Source organism: Microcaecilia unicolor, chromosome 2, assembly GCF_901765095.1.
Source record: "Microcaecilia unicolor chromosome 2, aMicUni1.1, whole genome shotgun sequence".
NCBI classification, from domain to species: domain Eukaryota; kingdom Metazoa; phylum Chordata; class Amphibia; order Gymnophiona; family Siphonopidae; genus Microcaecilia; species Microcaecilia unicolor.
This window is the reverse complement of record NC_044032.1, coordinates 245,047,486-245,064,770: the sequence shown is the minus strand read 5'-3', so window position 1 is coordinate 245,064,770 and position 17,285 is coordinate 245,047,486. Positions and strand designations below refer to the sequence as shown.

Below are 17,285 nucleotides of genomic sequence, written 5' to 3'. Positions count from 1 at the left end.
CCAGATTCTGTATATCGGTTCAAGATTTCCTTGTGGAAATCAAAGCGTATTTCATAACAGTGCGCATAAACGAATTGGTTAACAAGCCAATCAGCATTGATTGCTAATTAATAAGCAGGTATTGACACTCAATTCTAAGTTGCATAGTTGAAAAGTGGGCGTGGAATTGGTGGGTCTTGGGCATTTCTAGAATCTATGCGCATTGTTATAAAATACACCTGGTCCGCACCTAATTTAGACATCTGCATTTACACCAGGTCTTACTTGGCATAAACTGCCCGCGACTAAATTTAGCCATGCGGACTGGCGCTCAGTGTATTCTATAAACCGCGTGGAAATTTAGGCTTATTCTATAAAGTGCACCTAAATTAAGGAGTGATTTATAGACTGAGCTTATGCGCATTTCATTTCGGCACCAAATTTTTAGGCGTGATATATAGAATCTAGTCCAATACATGTGTTTTACTAACATACAGCATGCACATCCCCTGCATGCCGTATGAATGGGCATGCTATACTGGAATATTTTTACTAAGACTCACTGCGCTAATTGGAAAATTAGGGCATTTGTTTTTAAGGCTTTTTTTTTTTTGTCCTTTTTAATTTTTTTGCAGCAATAAGGCAAGAATATAAAAAGGAAAGCCCTTAAAAACAAATGCATGTGTTTAGCATTTAGACAGTCTTAGAAAAATAAACTGGTGTGGCGCATGTTATATGCATGTATGCATTATGGACTAAATTCTATAAATGGCGCAGTTTATAGAATAGTGTTTGGCGCTGGGATCCGTGCCCAGTTTTTGTCATGAGGATTTGCACCAACTGAAACCTGGTGTAGAATTCTCACACCTAAATTAAGCGTGGATCTCTCCTTTTCTGTAACACTGTGAGCAAATTCCAGGACCCCACCCTTGATCTGCTCATACCCTTCCCATGGCCATCCCCTCTTTTCTGATCCACGTGTAAAATTTACTCATGGATCCGGGCCCTAGAGATGAGTGCATAAATTTAAACTAATGCCAGTTAGAGCCCAGTTATCAATTAAATTGTGCGTGCAAGTTCGGTGCATGCCCAAATTTGCACATGCAAATTTCAGCTCTGTGTATAGAATTAAGGTGTGTCCCCTGGATTCTATATATGGCGCCTGAAATTCCACATGGAAACTGAAGCGTATTTTGTAACAGTGTGCATAACTTAATTGGTTAGCTAATCAGTGCTGTTAATTGGATGTTAAGCAATTAGCACTAATTGGCATTAATTAAGATTTACGTAATCTGTAATGTGATGCACCTAAATTCTAAGTGGCGGTGGTTAAAAAGTGGACGTGGGCATTTCTTTAATTTATGTGTGTTATTATAGAATACACTCTCTCTGTGCCTAATTTAGCTGTCGGGATTTACACCAAGTAAAACATGGCCTAAATGGACATGACCTAATTTGGTTGCCTGGCGAGCTGCTTGGCGTATTCTGTATATCGCACAGAAATTTAAGCCTATTTTATAAAATTTAGGCGCCTATGTCTGATTTTTCAGGCTCCATATATAGAATCTAGTCCTTAGATCTGTAAAAATACAATATATCTCAAATCTCTCTTGTCGTCCCCCTTCTCATCCACTGCTAACTCCAGGCTTCGTTCCTTTTCCGTCGCGCCTCCTTATGCCTAGAGTAAACTTCCTGAGCCTGTACGTCTAGCTCCATCTCTACCTGTTTTCAAATCTATGCTGAAAACCCACCTTTTCACCACTGCTTTTGGCTCCTAGCTACTACTCAATTGCCTCCCCTTGTTCCTTCTCACCCAGTACTCCCTCGCCCTTAATTGTCTTGTCTGTCTGTATTATTTTTAGATTGTAAGCTCTATTGAGCAGGCACTGTCTCTCTATGTCAGATGTTCAGCACTGCGTGCGTCTGGTAGCGCTATACAAATGTTAATAATAATATATAAGTACATAAGTAATGCCATACTGGGAAAAGACCAAAGGTCCATTGCACCTAGCATACTGTCCCCGACAGCGGCCAATCCAGGTCAAGGGCACCTGGCAAGCTACCCAAACGTACAAACATTTTATACAAGTTATTCCCGAAATTGTGGATTTTTCCCAAGTCCATTTAGTAGCGGTCTATGGACTTGTCCTTTAGGAAACCGTCCAACCCCTTTTTAAACTCTGCCAAGCTAACCGCCTTCACTACGTTCTCTGGCAACGAATTCGAGTTTACACGTTGGGTGAAGAAAATTTTTCTCCTATTTGTTTTAAATTTACTACACTGTAGTTTCATCGCGTACATACACACATATAATGGAATTTGTTTTAAACTTTCTTAAAGAAGTAGTGAAAAAGTTGCCCGTCATACACAATGCCACTGTGTTTCAGAAATGATCCTTAACACTTGCTTTTTGACTGACAGTGATGGAAGCTTCCCAAAGGATGAAGGCTCTAGTCAGGAAGTCTCAGAATCGCTATTTGTTGGAGAAAGCAGAAACTACGGGTCTCAGGGCGGCCAGAATAAGTACTGGGGAATAGGAGGGATAGAGAACAAAACACGCACCTTACCTAGAAACAGGTAAAAACACATTGTATAAAGTATGAAACCTTGCCTGTATGTACTGTGGAAGTGAGACAATAAGCATGCATATGGAATTTAATTGCTTTACATTTGTGAACAGCACCAGACTGTTGTGGCAATACTAATCTTTGTGTGTAATGAATCTGCTAATTATAGTTCAAATAAGCTGATTCGTAGGATCAGAGATCCAGACTTTTCCTGCTTTGCTCATCCCAAATTTGTGCAATGCTGGTGGTAACTTGTCAGTTTATCTTCAGGGCTAAATCACAGCACTGGTTTTGTTGTGCTTCAGTTTAATAATAATTTGGTATTTCTAAAACACCTTTCCAATTTTAGCTCAAAGACGATTACAACATTTTTTTTTCAGATACAGTAAATTCCTCTGCTTAAGAGCTTACATTCTATTTAATATGTTTATTCATTTTCAAAGAAATACAACCAGTGTAAACAAACCAGGAATTACAGATATGTATAGCAAGAGATCAACTGAGTGTGGAGAGCCCAGACTATTATGACTCTCCACAGATTGACAGTTAAGATCTGGACATTCTGAACTGAACCCTCTAACCCTTCCCCCCCACCCTTTTCAACATCATAAAGACAGCAACGTGAGAAGATCCTACTGTCACAAATTATAGGTCCAACTCATTAAGTAGTAAGCTTTGTGCTCGTGGTGATAGATATTGTATATAATCTCCCCAAATTGCCCAAAAATGTTTCTTATGTTTAAGCAAGCATCTCAAGTGTCCAGTGGCGTAGCCAAGGACTTTTCATAGGGGGATGTGTGTCTCCCTTGCACCGCTCTCCCTCCCCCCCCCTTTAAATCCCTCTTGACGTTTTCACCTGGGCAAGCAGCGGCACTCATAGGCTGCCTGCGGTCTGCTCTGGGACTTCCTCCCTAAAGGGGGTGGGAACAGTTTAGGGAGGAAGTCCTGGAGAAGGCTGCAAGCATTCTAGGAGCGACATTGCTCAGAGGTTTTAAAGTGGGTGAGGTGGGGCCAGATCTGACGCAGTGCATATGCCAGAACGCACCTTCCCTAACTAAGCCACTGCAAGTTCAATCGCCATTAAATTATGAAACACATTTTTCCGATGCCAAAAGGTTGGTAGGTGGTCTAAAATAAAAACTTACATTCTAAAAGGTATCTGAGACAGCGAGACACTGGCTTGCCCAGGGTCACAAAGAATGTGATTGGAAGAAGTTGAAGTTGGTTTCCAGTCCATCATTCTAACCATAGGCTGCTGTGTAAGCTGGGGTGATGTGTGGTAAGCTCAACATGCCTCACAAGTCAGATATCTTTAGTGAGTGCAGTACCCGTTGTACAAGGAAATGGCAGCTGGCATGCTGAGAGAATTCTGTTCTCTGGGTCACAAGGCCACACCAGCAGTGGGGTATAACGCTGTGCAAATACTCTGGTTCAGTTCCTGGATCTGATTCCTGCTGCTCAGGCGGGGCAGGGGTTGGGATCCTGTAGTACCAGCAGCAGTTGCATGCCAATCACGCCATCTATTGGCTGGTCGAAGAGTGCCCTTGCAGCACATTTCAGAGGAAACTGCAATCTCTATTCTTCAAGTTAGAGGATTGCTGGTAAAGTAAAGTAAGATTTGCTGCTGAATGCATGCCATTAACCGGATATAAACTTCATACACATTCTAATTTTTGCACTGCAGCTTTTTTTTTTTTTAACTGCTCCTTTAGTCCTCCAGTTCATTTAGAATCCATCATTCAGATCTCTCAGTGGCTGTTTTTCTTCAATTATATCCCCTCCCATCTCACAGCTAGGTCAGTGTATTGATGGTCTAGTCAGTAAAGTATCGCTGTTGCATGATGACCAGGAGCCGGCCCTTCCTTGCCCTCGAGGAATAGTGCCTTCACAGCATTCCTAGTTCCAGCTGGGCCACAGAGCAGAAGACCTGACCCAGGAACCAAATCCAGGTCCTCCATATGGCAGTGCACTGACATTGAGACACCAGCCTGCCCCCCCCCCCCCCCCCCACCACTAGCATTTCTTATTAATATAATCCAAAGATCAGAAATGTTACTAAACTAATTTTATGCATTCATTGTACATTGCTAGCCATTATGGAGGTTTCATTTTATGAGCTAGCTGAGAATGTAGAACACTTCTTTACTTGCTCAGTAGGCACTTATTGAATTGCCGTGACGCATACGTGCATAAACGTACGTGCTCAGAAAACAATGGGATCACTTTTCTGCAGATACTCTGAGAATGGGCAGAGCAGAGACTGGAGTGCTATGTGCACATATAGGGGATAATTCTATATATGGCACTGAAAAAAATGCACTTAGGACAATTCTATAAACCTCACTTAAAGTTAGGTGCGGTTTATAGAATACACATAGTGCCCGTCCCTCAAGCTAAAATTTAGATGCAGCCATTTATGCCAGATAAAATCTGATGTAAATGGCCACACCTAACTTAGGTGCAGCTCAAGGGTATTCCATAACCGTGCATGTTATTTTTAGAACCGGGCCATACCCCTCCCTCTTTTGAGATCCACGCATTAGAATTTACATGCAGCACTTTACAGAATACACTTAGAAAGCTACGCGTGTAAGTTCTAATTAGTGCCGATAATTGCTTGTTATTGGTCAGTTATCAGTGCTGATTGGCTTGTTAATCAGCTAAGTTGTGTGCACAGTTTGGCCACACTGCTAAATTTGCATGTGCACCTTTAGTCACCATCTATAGAATTCCCCCAACGGAGTTAAATCTGTCTTAGAGCAGGTGTAACTTTATGTCAGACATTTTGGGGAGGCCAGTTCATGGAACAGTCATAATATATGCGTCTGTGTCTCCCTCATCTACGCACCCTGTTAGAAAACTACTCTTCACCTTGTTACTATAGCATGGCTAGAAACAAGGGGAAAAGCAATTTGACAACTCCCTGTCATAGAATTCTCTTTTGAAAATGAGGGCCTGCGTGCAGAACATTGAAGCAGGTGCAGGGTACTTGCCGGAAGTATGTGCAGTGATTGGAAATGTAGTTATCCCTTCTTTTCCCACCTAGTGTAATTTTACAGCCCCACCCCTGTCCTGTGGGAAAAGTGGAAGGGATTTTAGTCAGGGCAGGAACTATGTTTTTATGTGACTAAATATGCGTTTTTCCTACATTAAAACATTAAAAAGTTTCCCCCTTTTTCTGTAGAAAGAAAGTTTCTGGAATACCCAAGTGAGCAATCTAAACTTTTTTCATGAATTTGTGTTCAAGAAACTATTATCTTGGTAGCTGATTGTTAAAATGCAATGTGTATTGTATGCTTTTACAATGTTTTTTTGTGTGTGTTTGTGTAAAAATAAGCTGTTTGTTGTGTTTGTTTCCCCCCCCCCCCCAGGACATTCCCAATCAGAGGATTTCAGATTTATGACGGACCCATTCGTCTTACAAAAAGCACCTTCAAAAACTACGCGCCAACTCCTGACAGGTTTACCAGCGCCATTGGGTTCCTGATGAAGAACCCCTGGCAGATAACACCAAAGAACAACCTTTCCATGATCAAGTTTGGAACAAACGTGAGTTACAGTGAGAGGAACATTATCAGCATCTTCGTGCCGTGCAGGGGTGGCTCAAGGCAATCTGTTGCTTGATTCAAATTTGCTTGAGATGGGCCACTAAAGCACACAAAAGGGAAGGTCCGTTGGGGAGCAAAAGGGTGTTTTCCCATTTAGAACACTGGTCAGGCAGTTGCCCCAAGAAAATAACCCCATAATTTATATTCCCATGCTATATAGTAGGAAAAGGAAAATGCTGCAATCCCTGATTATAGTCGGCAAATATTGTAGCAGCTAACTTATGTAGCTTAGGACTGTAATTGAAAAAAAAAAAAAAAGTGAATCCCAACCCTACACACCCGAATGTCATGATGTTAAATGAAAACCTGAGAAGTTTCCCCTTGCCCAACAGTGAGTACAGAGCAGAACAGTATTTCCCTATAGAATGCACCGTACAAAAGAAAATTGTGATTCTTGTGTCATTTCATTAACAGCAGCATAAACCCTCACTAGAACTTTGAAGTAATACAAAATCCTACAAAAGTCACTCGGGACCTTTAGACTAAGTCTACCATAATATAACAGCACTAACTCTCAGAATTCACACAAGGACATTACCTGGGAAAAGGCAGCTTTGTGAATATTGCAGTGAGCACTAGAGCATTTATATATGAATTATTTATTTTGTTACATTTTTTATCCCACATTTTCCCACCCATTTGCAGGCTCAATGTGGCTTACATAGTACTGTAAAGGCGTTCACCAAGTCCGGTAGAGAAACAAATACATGGTGGTGATGTGGTCGATTAAGGTTCAGGCACAATGGGGATCGAAGAGAGGAGAGGTTATATAGTGTCCATTACGAGCTTTGGTTTTGCTGTGTTGCAGAATGTAGGTATTTATGTTGGGTCAGTAGGGTATGCCTTTTTGAACAGGTTGTTTTTTTAGTGATTTCCTGAAGTTTAGATGGTCGTAGGTTGTTTTCACAGCTTTTTGCACAGAGTTCCATAGTTGTGTGCTTATATAGGAGAAGCTGGATGCGTAGGTTGCTTTGTATTTGAGTCCTTTGCAGTTTGGGTAGTGGAAAACTGAACATGCCAGGCTACTACAGATTCTTAATAGAAACAGAGAAATGCAGGGACCAATGACAGAAATTGGACAGCAGCCACCAAAACTAATTGGCAGACTATATCCTCTTCAGTTTTGGGTAGGAGTCAAGCAGTCTGTGACATGGTGGTTCAGGGCGGTTCACCTGGTTAAATCCATTAACACCAGCCCTACATAGAAAACTCCATGCTAATAGAATACCTGGTCTCGATCACACATTCAGAACACAGATGTGGGTAATTCCACTGCGTATCTTCCCATTATTCGAAAACCTATGGGATAGTTGTATCCATCAACCAGCAGTTGTAGATAGAGAACTGAAAACTGAACTGAGACATATCTCTTTTGCCATCCATCCAGTCCAGCCCCTCAGTATTTTCTATTTCCAGCAGGTGGAAGGAAACACTTTTCAGCCTTTGCTTTAGAGTGATTTGCTCTTGGTCCAGCTGGTGAGCTGGGCCCCAGTTGAAATTTGCAGGTGGATTGAATCTGCAGAGTCATATCTGGAAGTCTTCAGATCCATGGTGACCTGCAAATATAATTCTTCCCTCCCTTCACCTCTCCCCTGTTTTCCTGTGGAGCTCTCCTTTTCCAGCACAACTAAAAAAAAGGAGAGAGGTTTGCTAGAGAGAGTGTGATTGAGTATCAATCCTGAGCCTTTCTCATTTGTGCTAAGACTTGTGGAAACTGAGCTTGGGGGGAGCAGCCAGCATTAGCAAGTCCCACTAAAGTTTGACTCGGAACCGCTTGGAGGGCTGCAAGTTCTACTTGGTGCAGGGGAGAGATCCTGACCCACCGCTTGGGACACTTTGTGCAGCACATGTGACAGGGTGAATGGTGACTCCTGCAGATGCAGTTAAGTGGTGGTCCCGCTTTGGGACCTTCCGGCCAGTGTCGGGAATCCCGCAAGACACAGAGAAAATGGTCGGTGGCAACACATTTTCAGATTAAGAGTGGAGGAATAGCCTAGTGCAGTGGGCTTTGATCCTGGTGACCTGGATTTGATTCCCACTGCAGCTCCTTGTGACATCCTTATTCTGTTATAAAATATACATAGTCTAAGTCTACATTGGCACACCTAGGTTTAGGCTTGACTATTCACACTAGGTCAACGGCAGGCGGAAATGAGCGTGCTTCAATTTCAATGCAACATGTATACCCCCCAATATACATGGCTTGCAGATTTCTACGTTGAAATTTCTGCACACTATCCTGTGATGCGCACGCACCTAAATTGTCTTAATGAACCAATGAATGCCTATAATTGGGCACTAACAATAAATTATTGGTGTTAATTGACAACAATTTGGATTTGCATGCATCTTGCTACACACTGTTGTTTTAAAGATCTGCACACAAATCTTATAGCGTGCAACTCGAAGGGGGGCGTGGCCATAAGAGGAGCAAGGGCGGGTCAGGGTTGTTCACTAAAGATGTCCGCAGTATTACTGAATACCAGGGATCCATGCCTAAATTACGCACCAGGATTTGCACCAGATTTCAACTGGTATAAATCCTTGTGCCCAAGGTTTGACGCAGAGATCAGCTCTTAAGAGCTATTCATAAATGGTTCCCAACTCGGAGTGCCATTTATAGAATAGCGCTCTGTGCAGATTCTTTTTCAGTACCTTTTTTTTTGAGCACCATTTACTGAATCTAGTCCATAACATAGTATTCTCTAAGTTGCACATGTAAGTTGGAGACATGCCCACACTCCGCGCTTCTTTGCAGTTACACGCTGTAGCACTTACGCCCTATCTTAACAGAATAGCGCGAAAGTGTAGTTAACACGCGTAAAGCTTTTTCTGCTGTAAAAGTTACTTTGTATACCTCCCAAAGGAAAAAAAAAATAAGGATTTAAAGAAATGTTTTGCACACAAAATAAGGAAGGCATTGTAAACAGTTGAGCAAAGGAAAGTCAGGATTTTGAGGGGAATGGTGATCCTTGTCGCTTTCACAAACCATTAGACTCAACTTCTTCACCATGCCTTTCTAGAGATTTAGGCCCCATAATTCCTCCCTTTTCACTTTTCTCATTTATGAGATTTAGTAAGTGGGCACTGTGAATATTTAGCATAAAAGTATCCGCTTGGAACATTTTCTTAATTAATGAACTATATTGTGTGTGAGATGGGGAGTGGAGGAATGATGGGTTTCCTCATCTGTTAGAGTAGTTAGTTAATTTGGGTGCTAGAGGCTGTTAATGCCATCCTAGCGCCTGTGTTTGCTACCACCCCATGATCAGAGCCCCCAAGAGTGAAACAACGTGCTTGTGAGCCCTGACTGCAAGTAGCATGCAAATGCATGCTAAACATATTCCTCCCTAATGATCAGTGGGCAGCGTGCTGTCTGCGGCAAACCCTACGCCAGCTTGGAGCTGACATTAGGGTTTGCAGACCATTGGGAAGGAGTGGTGGGCACTCTCCAGCATGCATTTGCATGCTAGCAGGCCCCCCCATTTCCCCTAATATAACCCCCCTCCGCAGTAGCAGGAACCATGCCCCCCCCACCCCAAGCCAGCGACACAGGGGCTGGAGGTCCAGCAGACCTCCAGTTGTCATGCCCCCCCCCTCCCTGGCACAAGTTCACGTGGGGCTGGAGATCAGGATGCACTGGGCAGGACTGGGCACCGCCATTTTCAAGGTGGCGCTGGAAGAGGAGGACGTATAGTACTCCCTTCTCAAATACTAAAGGTACCGGGGGACAAGGAAGAGGGATGCTAGACCACCAGGTTGGGGAGGCTTGGTTTTCAGCCCACTGGGCCACCAAGTGAACTTGTGTCGGGTGAAGCCCTGCCCAGCACATCTCAGGATGCACTGGGCAGGGCTGGGCACCGCCATTTTCGAGGCAACGCTAGAAGAGGAGGGAGTGTATTACCCCCATCTCCAACACAAAAATACTAGGGGAGGGCGAGGAAGAGGGCTGCTAGACCACCAGGTTAGGGGGCTTGGTTTGTGGCCCACTTGGCCACCAGGGCTTTTTTTTTTGGGGGGGGGGGATACGAGGGGAGGGTTAGACTGGATATCCACCAGATCTCCATCCCCCTGTGAACTTGTGTTGGGGGGGGGGGGGGGGTCGGGGTGACTGGAGGTCCACCGGACCTCCAGCCCCTGTGTCGCTGGCTTTGGGGTGGGGGTTCGGTGGGGGCACTAGGCCACCGGGGCCTTCCTGTTTCAGGGGGTCTTGTAGTCCCACGAACCTCCAGCCCTTTACCCTATGATCAGAGATAATAGTGTGCATAAATTTGCATGCTGTTATTTCTTATCATAGGGGCAGTAAAGCCTTCGCTGTTCCAGCACTATTTTTAGAGCGCTGTTTGAAACAGCGTGGGGCTTTTGATCATCTGGGCATTAGTAAGCTTGAGCCGAAGTTACCTGCTTGATTTCTTAATTTCAGAACATATTTTCTTAAAATTACCAGTTCTAAGTTACAACTTAGAGAATACTTCTACTTTATTAGATTTGCAGAGCGATGTACATAACTAAAACATAAAGAAAAAGGAAAGGAACTCCAATTATAAACAGAAAAGATATATCACACAGAAGATAACAAACTGAAGAGAAATACATTCACACAAAGAAAAGTATAATACATTCATACGAAGGAAAGTATAAAGCACACTTTTGAGAACAACGTTTCATACACCTGACAGCAACTTCCGGCTAATCCTGATCTCCAAAAGCTTGTCTGAAAAGCCAGGCTTTCAGGTTTACCTTAGTTTTTTAAGGGATGGTTTACCACTAAGAGAAAGAGGCAAAGAGTTCCAAATATGAGGAGAGAGAAAAAGGAAGGCATGGTGTCTGGTTGTTTCTAGCTGGGCAAGGTTTAGACCTGGGAGGACGAGACGATGGCCGTTTAAATAACGGAGGACTGTTACTGGTGAGTAGGGAATAGTAAGACATGAGAGATAGTCTGGAGTACCCAATCTTTAAGCCTTGAAAGTCAACAGAGTAACTTTGTAAGAAATCTGAAATTCTATAGGAAGCGACGTGTGATCAAAGTGACTAGCATGACAACGTAATCTGATAGCCGTGTTCTGTAATGTTTGAAGTTTCTTGAGAGCAGAATGAGGTAGACCAGAATAGATAATGTTGCAATAGTCAAGACATGAAGTAAAGAACACAAGAATAAGTACATGGAAATCGTTGTGATTAAAAAGGTGACGGATAGTCGAAAAGTGAAAGAGAATTACCCCCAAATAGTGAAAGTAGGAGACTGGAGTGATTGCTGTCCCAAAAAGATTATCAATAGAAATCAAACAAAATAAAACATGGGAAAGAAAATAAGATGATACCTTTTTTATTGGACATAACTTAATACATTTCTTGATTAGCTTTCGAAGGTTGCCCTTCTTCGTCAGATTGGAAATAAGCAAATGTGGTAGCAGGTAGTATATATAAGAGAAATATCAAAGCATTACTTTGACAGTCTGACAGAGTGGGAGGATGGGGGTATGCATGGGGACATCAAAGCATTTTATTGATATTCTAACAGAATGGGTGTTGGTAGGTGAGAGGAGGGTAATAAACAGAGAAATACAGCTTATGGTTTATAATGGGTTAGAAAACCCAGATCCTTAAGTCCTGTTTGTTGTGTGTCAAAATATTCAATCATTCTTATTTCAAAGGTCTTACGTTCCTGTATTGTTTTAAAATTACCTTTCAGTATTCTTACTGTGAAATCACTGGTGCAGTGTTCTGGTCTTGTGAAGTGTTGGCCCATAGGGGTGGGGGCTTGACTGACACCGGCTATTTTCATGTGATGTCTGTGCAGATTGAATCTTGTGTTAAGCATCTGGCCTGACATCACATGAAAATAGCCGGTGCCAGTCAAGCCAGAATACTGAAAGGTAATTTTAAAACAATACAGGAGCGTAAGACCTTTGAAATAAGAATGATTGAGTATTTTGACACACAACAAACAGGACTTAATAAGGATCTGGGTTTTCTAGCCCATTATAAACCATAAGCTGTATTTCTCTGTTTATTACCCTCCTCTCACCTACCAACACCCATTCTGTTAGAATATCAATGAAATGCTTTGATGTCCCCATGCATACCCCCACCCTCCCACTCTGTCAGACTGTCAAAGTAATGCTTTGATGTTTCTCTTATTTCTCCGAGGACAAGCAGGCTGCTTGTTCTCACTGATGGGTGACGTCCACGGCAGCCCCTCCAATCGGAATCTTCACTAGCAAAGGCCTTTGCTAGTCCTCGCGCGCCAATGCGCACCGCGCATGCGCGGCCGTCTTCCCGCCCGAAACCGGCTTGAGCCGGCCAGTCTTCTTTTCTCCGCGCTCGGTACGGTTGTGCTTTACCGTTCGTGCCCCGAAAAGTCGGCCTCGCGCGTCGTTTTTCGACTGCTTTCTGTGAGAAATCCAGAAATTATTTGGATTAACCACTTTTGGTTTTTCCTCCCTCTACTTCGAGTTTTTTCGCCCCGTTAAGTTTTCTTTCGTCGTCGGGGTAGGCCTTACTTAGGCCCCGGTCGAAATTTCCCTTGTTTCTGTGCCAAATTTCGCCATTTCGTCTTTCGATTTCGCCGGCGTGATTTTTCCGCCCATGACATCGAAGCCTTCCAGCGGCTTCAAGAAGTGCACCCAGTGCGCCCGGGTAATCTCGCTCACTGACAGGCACGCGTCGTGTCTTCAGTGTCTGGGGGCTGGGCACCGCCCTCAGGCCTGTAGTCTGTGTTCCCTTTTGCAAAGGCGGACTCAGGTAGCGAGGTTAGCCCAGTGGAACATTTTGTTCTCGGGCTCTTCGTCGGCATCGGCACCGGGGGTATCGAGTGCATCGACGTCTTCAGCGTCCAGACCTTCAACCTCGGCGGCCAGTGCATCGAGGCATCGGCCCTCTGCATCGGCGCCGAGACATCGGACAGCTGCATCGACGTCGGTGGTACCGGGACCTCTTCTGCTGATGTCGTCAGACGGTGGTGCTTCGTCTGGAGTGCAGGTGAGGGCTGTCCATTCCCCTGCTGGTGGCGGTGAGCCTTCGGGTGGGTCTCCCCCTACCCTGAGGGCTCCTGCGGTACAGCCCCCCCGAGACAGACCTTCTTCGATCTCGGCCCCGAGGAAGCGACGGCTGGATTCTACGTCCTCCTCGTCGGTACCGGGAAGCTCCGGTGACATGCTTCGTCCCAAGAAGTCGAAGAAGCATCGTCACCGGTCCCCTTCCCATGTCGGTACCGAGAGCTCTGGGTCGCCGAAGGAGTCGGCACCCAGCAGGCATCGGCACCGAGAGGACCGCTCACCCTCTGTTCAGGAGGTGTCGATGCGCTCCACTCTGGTCAGCCCGGACCAGCCTCCACGCCCGGAACAGGTTCTGACGTCGACGCCTGCATCGACCTCCATGCCTTTCTCTGCAGCCGCTCTGAACGAGAGCCTCCGGGCCGTTCTCCCAGAGATTCTGGGAGAGCTGCTGCGCCCTACCCCTCCGGTACCGGCGGTGCTTGCGCCACCGGTACCGTTGAGCGTGGCGCCGGCTGGCCCATCGCCCGAGGTGAGGTCTCCGGCGTCGGTGCCGCGTGCGGTACCGGCTGCCGTCGCCTCCCAGGAAGGCTCCCCGACTACGTCGGCGGAGGGAGCTTCGCCGATGCGGGCGAGGGAGTCTACCTCTCGACTCCCCCATCGTGGACGTGGCTCCACGGAGTCGAGTCGGGCACGGTTGCAGACACAGGTCCGTGAACTTGTGTCTGACACCGAGGGTGAGGCCTCGTGGGAAGAGGAAGAAGACCCCAGATATTTCTCTGACGAGGAGTCTGAGGGTCTTCCTTCCGATCCCACTCCCTCTCCTGAAAGACAGCTTTCCCCTCCTGAGAGTCTGTCTTTTACTTCCTTTGTCCGGGAGATGTCTACGGCCATCCCCTTCCCGGTGGTTGTGGAGGACGAGCCCAGGGCTGAAATGTTTGAGCTCCTGGACTATCCTTCTCCACCTAAGGAAGCGTCCACTGTTCCCTTGCACCATGTCCTCAAAAAGACATTGCTTGCGAACTGGACCAAGCCTTTAACTAATCCCCACATCCCCAAGAAGATCGAGTCCCAGTACCGGATCCATGGGGACCCAGATCTGATGCGCACTCAGTTGCCTCATGATTCTGGAGTTGTGGATCTGGCCCTAAAGAAGGCTAAGAGTTCTAGGGAGCATGCTTCGGCGCCCCCGGGCAAGGACTCTAGAACCTTAGACTCCTTTGGGAGGAAGGCCTACCATTCTTCTATGCTCGTGGCCAAAATCCAGTCTTACCAGCTCTACACGAGCATACACATGCGGAACAATGTGCGTCAGTTGGCGGGCTTGGTTGATGCGCTCCCCCCTGAGCAAGCCAAGCCATTTCAGGAGGTGGTCAGGCAGCTGAAGGCGTGCAGAAAATTCCTGGCCAGAGGGGTGTATGACACCTTTGATGTTGCGTCCAGGGCCGCTGCTCAAGGTGTGGTGATGCGCAGGCTCTCATGGCTGCGTGCCTCCGACCTTGAGAATAGAATCCAGCAGCGGATTGCGGACTCGCCTTGCCGTGCGGATAACATTTTTGGAGAGAAAGTTGAACAGGTGGTAGAGCAGCTCCACCAGCGGGACACCGCATTCGACAAGTTCTCCCGCCGGCAGCCTTCAGCCTCTACCTCTACAGGTAGAAGATTTTTTGGGGGGAAGGAAGACTGTTCCCTACTCTTCTGGCAAGCGTAGGTACAATCCTCCTTCTCGACAGCCTGCGGCCCAGGCTAAGCCCCAGCGCGCTCGCTCTCGTCAGCAGCGTGCGCCTCAGCAAGGCCCCTCGGCTCCCCAGCAAAAGCAAGGGACGGGCTTTTGACTGGCTCCAGCAGAGCATAGCCGACATCCAAGTGTCAGTGCCGGGCGACCTGCCAGTCGGAGGGAGGTTGAAAGCTTTTCACCAAAGGTGGCCTCTCATAACCTCCGATCAGTGGGTTCTCCAAATAGTCCGGCAAGGATACACCCTCAATTTGGCCTCAAAACCTCCAAATTGTCCACCGGGAGCTCAGTCTTACAGCTTCCAGCACAAGCAGGTACTTGCAGAGGAACTCTCCGCCCTTCTCAGCGCCAATGCGGTCGAGCCCGTGCCATCCGGGCAAGAAGGGCTGGGATTCTATTCCAGGTACTTCCTTGTGGAAAAGAAAACAGGGGGGATGCGTCCCATCCTAGACCTATGGGCCCTGAACAAATATCTGGTCAAAGAAAAGTTCAGGATGCTTTCCCTGGGCACCCTCCTTCCCATGATTCAGGAAAACGATTGGCTATGCTCTCTGGACTTGAAGGATGTCTACACACACATCCCGATACTGCCAGCTCACAGACAGTATCTGCGATTTCAGCTGGGCACACGTCACTTCCAGTACTGTGTGCTACCCTTTGGGCTCGCCTCTGCGCCCAGGGTGTTCACAAAGTGCTTGGCTGTAGTAGCAGTGGCACTTCGCAGGCTGGGGGTGCACGTGTTCCCATATCTCGACGATTGGCTGGTGAAGAACACATCCGAGGCAGGAGCTCTACAGTCCATGCAGATGACTATTCGCCTCCTGGAGCTACTGGGGTTTGTGATAAATTATCCAAAGTCCCATCTTCTCCCAGTGCAGAGACTCGAATTCATAGGAGCTCTGCTGGATTCTCGGACGGCTTGCGCCTATCTCCCAGAGACGAGAGCCAACAACTTGTTGTCCCTCGTCTCGCGGGTGCGAGCGTCCCAGCAGATCACAGCTCGGCAGATGTTGAGATTGCTGGGCCACATGGCCTCCACAGTCCATGTGACTCCCATGGCCCGCCTTCACATGAGATCTGCTCAATGGACCCTAGCTTCCCAGTGGTTCCAGGCTGCTGGGGATCTAGAAGACGTAATCCACCTGTCCACGAGTTTTCTCGAATCCCTGTATTGGTGGACGATTTGGTCCAATTTGACTCTGGGACATCCTTTCCAAATTCCTCAGCCACAAAAAGTGCTGACCACGGATGCGTCTCTCCTGGGGTGGGGAGCTCATGTCGATGGGCTTCACACCCAAGGAAGCTGGTCCCTCCAGGAACGCGATCTGCAGATCAATCTTCTGGAGTTGAGAGCGATCTGGAACGCTCTGAAGGCTTTCAGAGATCGGATGTCCCACCAAATTATCCAAATTCAGACAGACAACCAGGTTGCCATGTACTACGTCAACAAGCAGGGGGGCACCGGATCTCGCCCCCTGTCTCAGGAAGCCGTCAGCATGTGGCTATGGGCTCGCCGTCACGGCATGGTGCTCCAAGCCACATATCTGGCAGGCGTAAACAACAGTCTGGCCGACAGGTTGAGCAGGATTATGCAACCTCACGAGTGGTCGCTCAATTCCCGTGTAGTGCGACAGATCTTCCAGGCGTGGGGCACCCCCTTGGTAGACCTCTTCGCATCTCGAGCCAACCACAAGGTCCCTCAGTTCTGTTCCAGGCTTCAGGCCCACGGCAGACTGGCATCGGATGCCTTCCTCCTGGATTGGGGGGAGGGTCTGCTGTATGCTTATCCTCCCATACCTCTGGTGGGGAAGACTTTGTTGAAACTCAAGCAAGACCGAGGCACCATGATTCTGATTGCTCCTTTTTGGCTGCGTCAGATCTGGTTCCCTCTTCTTCTGGAGTTGTCCTCCGAAGAACCGTGGAGATTGGAGTGTTTTCCGACCCTCATCACGCAGGACGAAGGGGCGCTTCTGCATCCCAGCCTCCGGTCCCTGGCTCTCACGGCCTGGATGTTGAGAGCGTAGACTTTGCCTCTTTGGGTCTGTCAGAGGGTGTCTCCCGTGTCTTGCTTGCTTCCAGGAAAGATTCCACCAAGAGGAGTTACTTCTTTCTGTGGAGGAGGTTTGCCGTCTGGTGTGACAGCAAGGCCCTAGATCCTCGCTCTTGTCCTACACAGACCCTGCTTGAATACCTTCTGCACCTGTCTGAGTCTGGTCTCAAGACCAACTCTGTAAGGGTTCACCTTAGTGCAATCAGTGCATACCATTACCGTGTGGAGGGTAAGCCGATCTCAGGACAGCCTTTAGTTGTTCGCTTCATGAGAGGTTTGCTTTTGTCAAAGCCCCCTGTCAAGCCTCCTACAGTGTCATGGGATCTCAATGTCGTTCTCACCCAGCTGATG

The 17,285-nt window shown here is 46.9% G+C and overlaps 1 protein-coding gene across 2 annotated transcripts in view; it reads left to right on the top strand.

Moving 5' to 3' along the window:
• Window positions 1-17,285, top strand: part of CEMIP2 (cell migration inducing hyaluronidase 2) — a 218,879-nt gene that overhangs the window by 148,206 nt on the left and 53,388 nt on the right. For both annotated transcript variants that reach the window (XM_030193858.1, XM_030193859.1), the window contains exons 15-16: window positions 2,401-2,556; window positions 5,918-6,095. In XM_030193858.1, coding sequence (XP_030049718.1) covers window positions 2,401-2,556; window positions 5,918-6,095 — 334 coding nt within the window. The remainder of the gene's footprint in view (window positions 1-2,400; window positions 2,557-5,917; window positions 6,096-17,285) is intronic.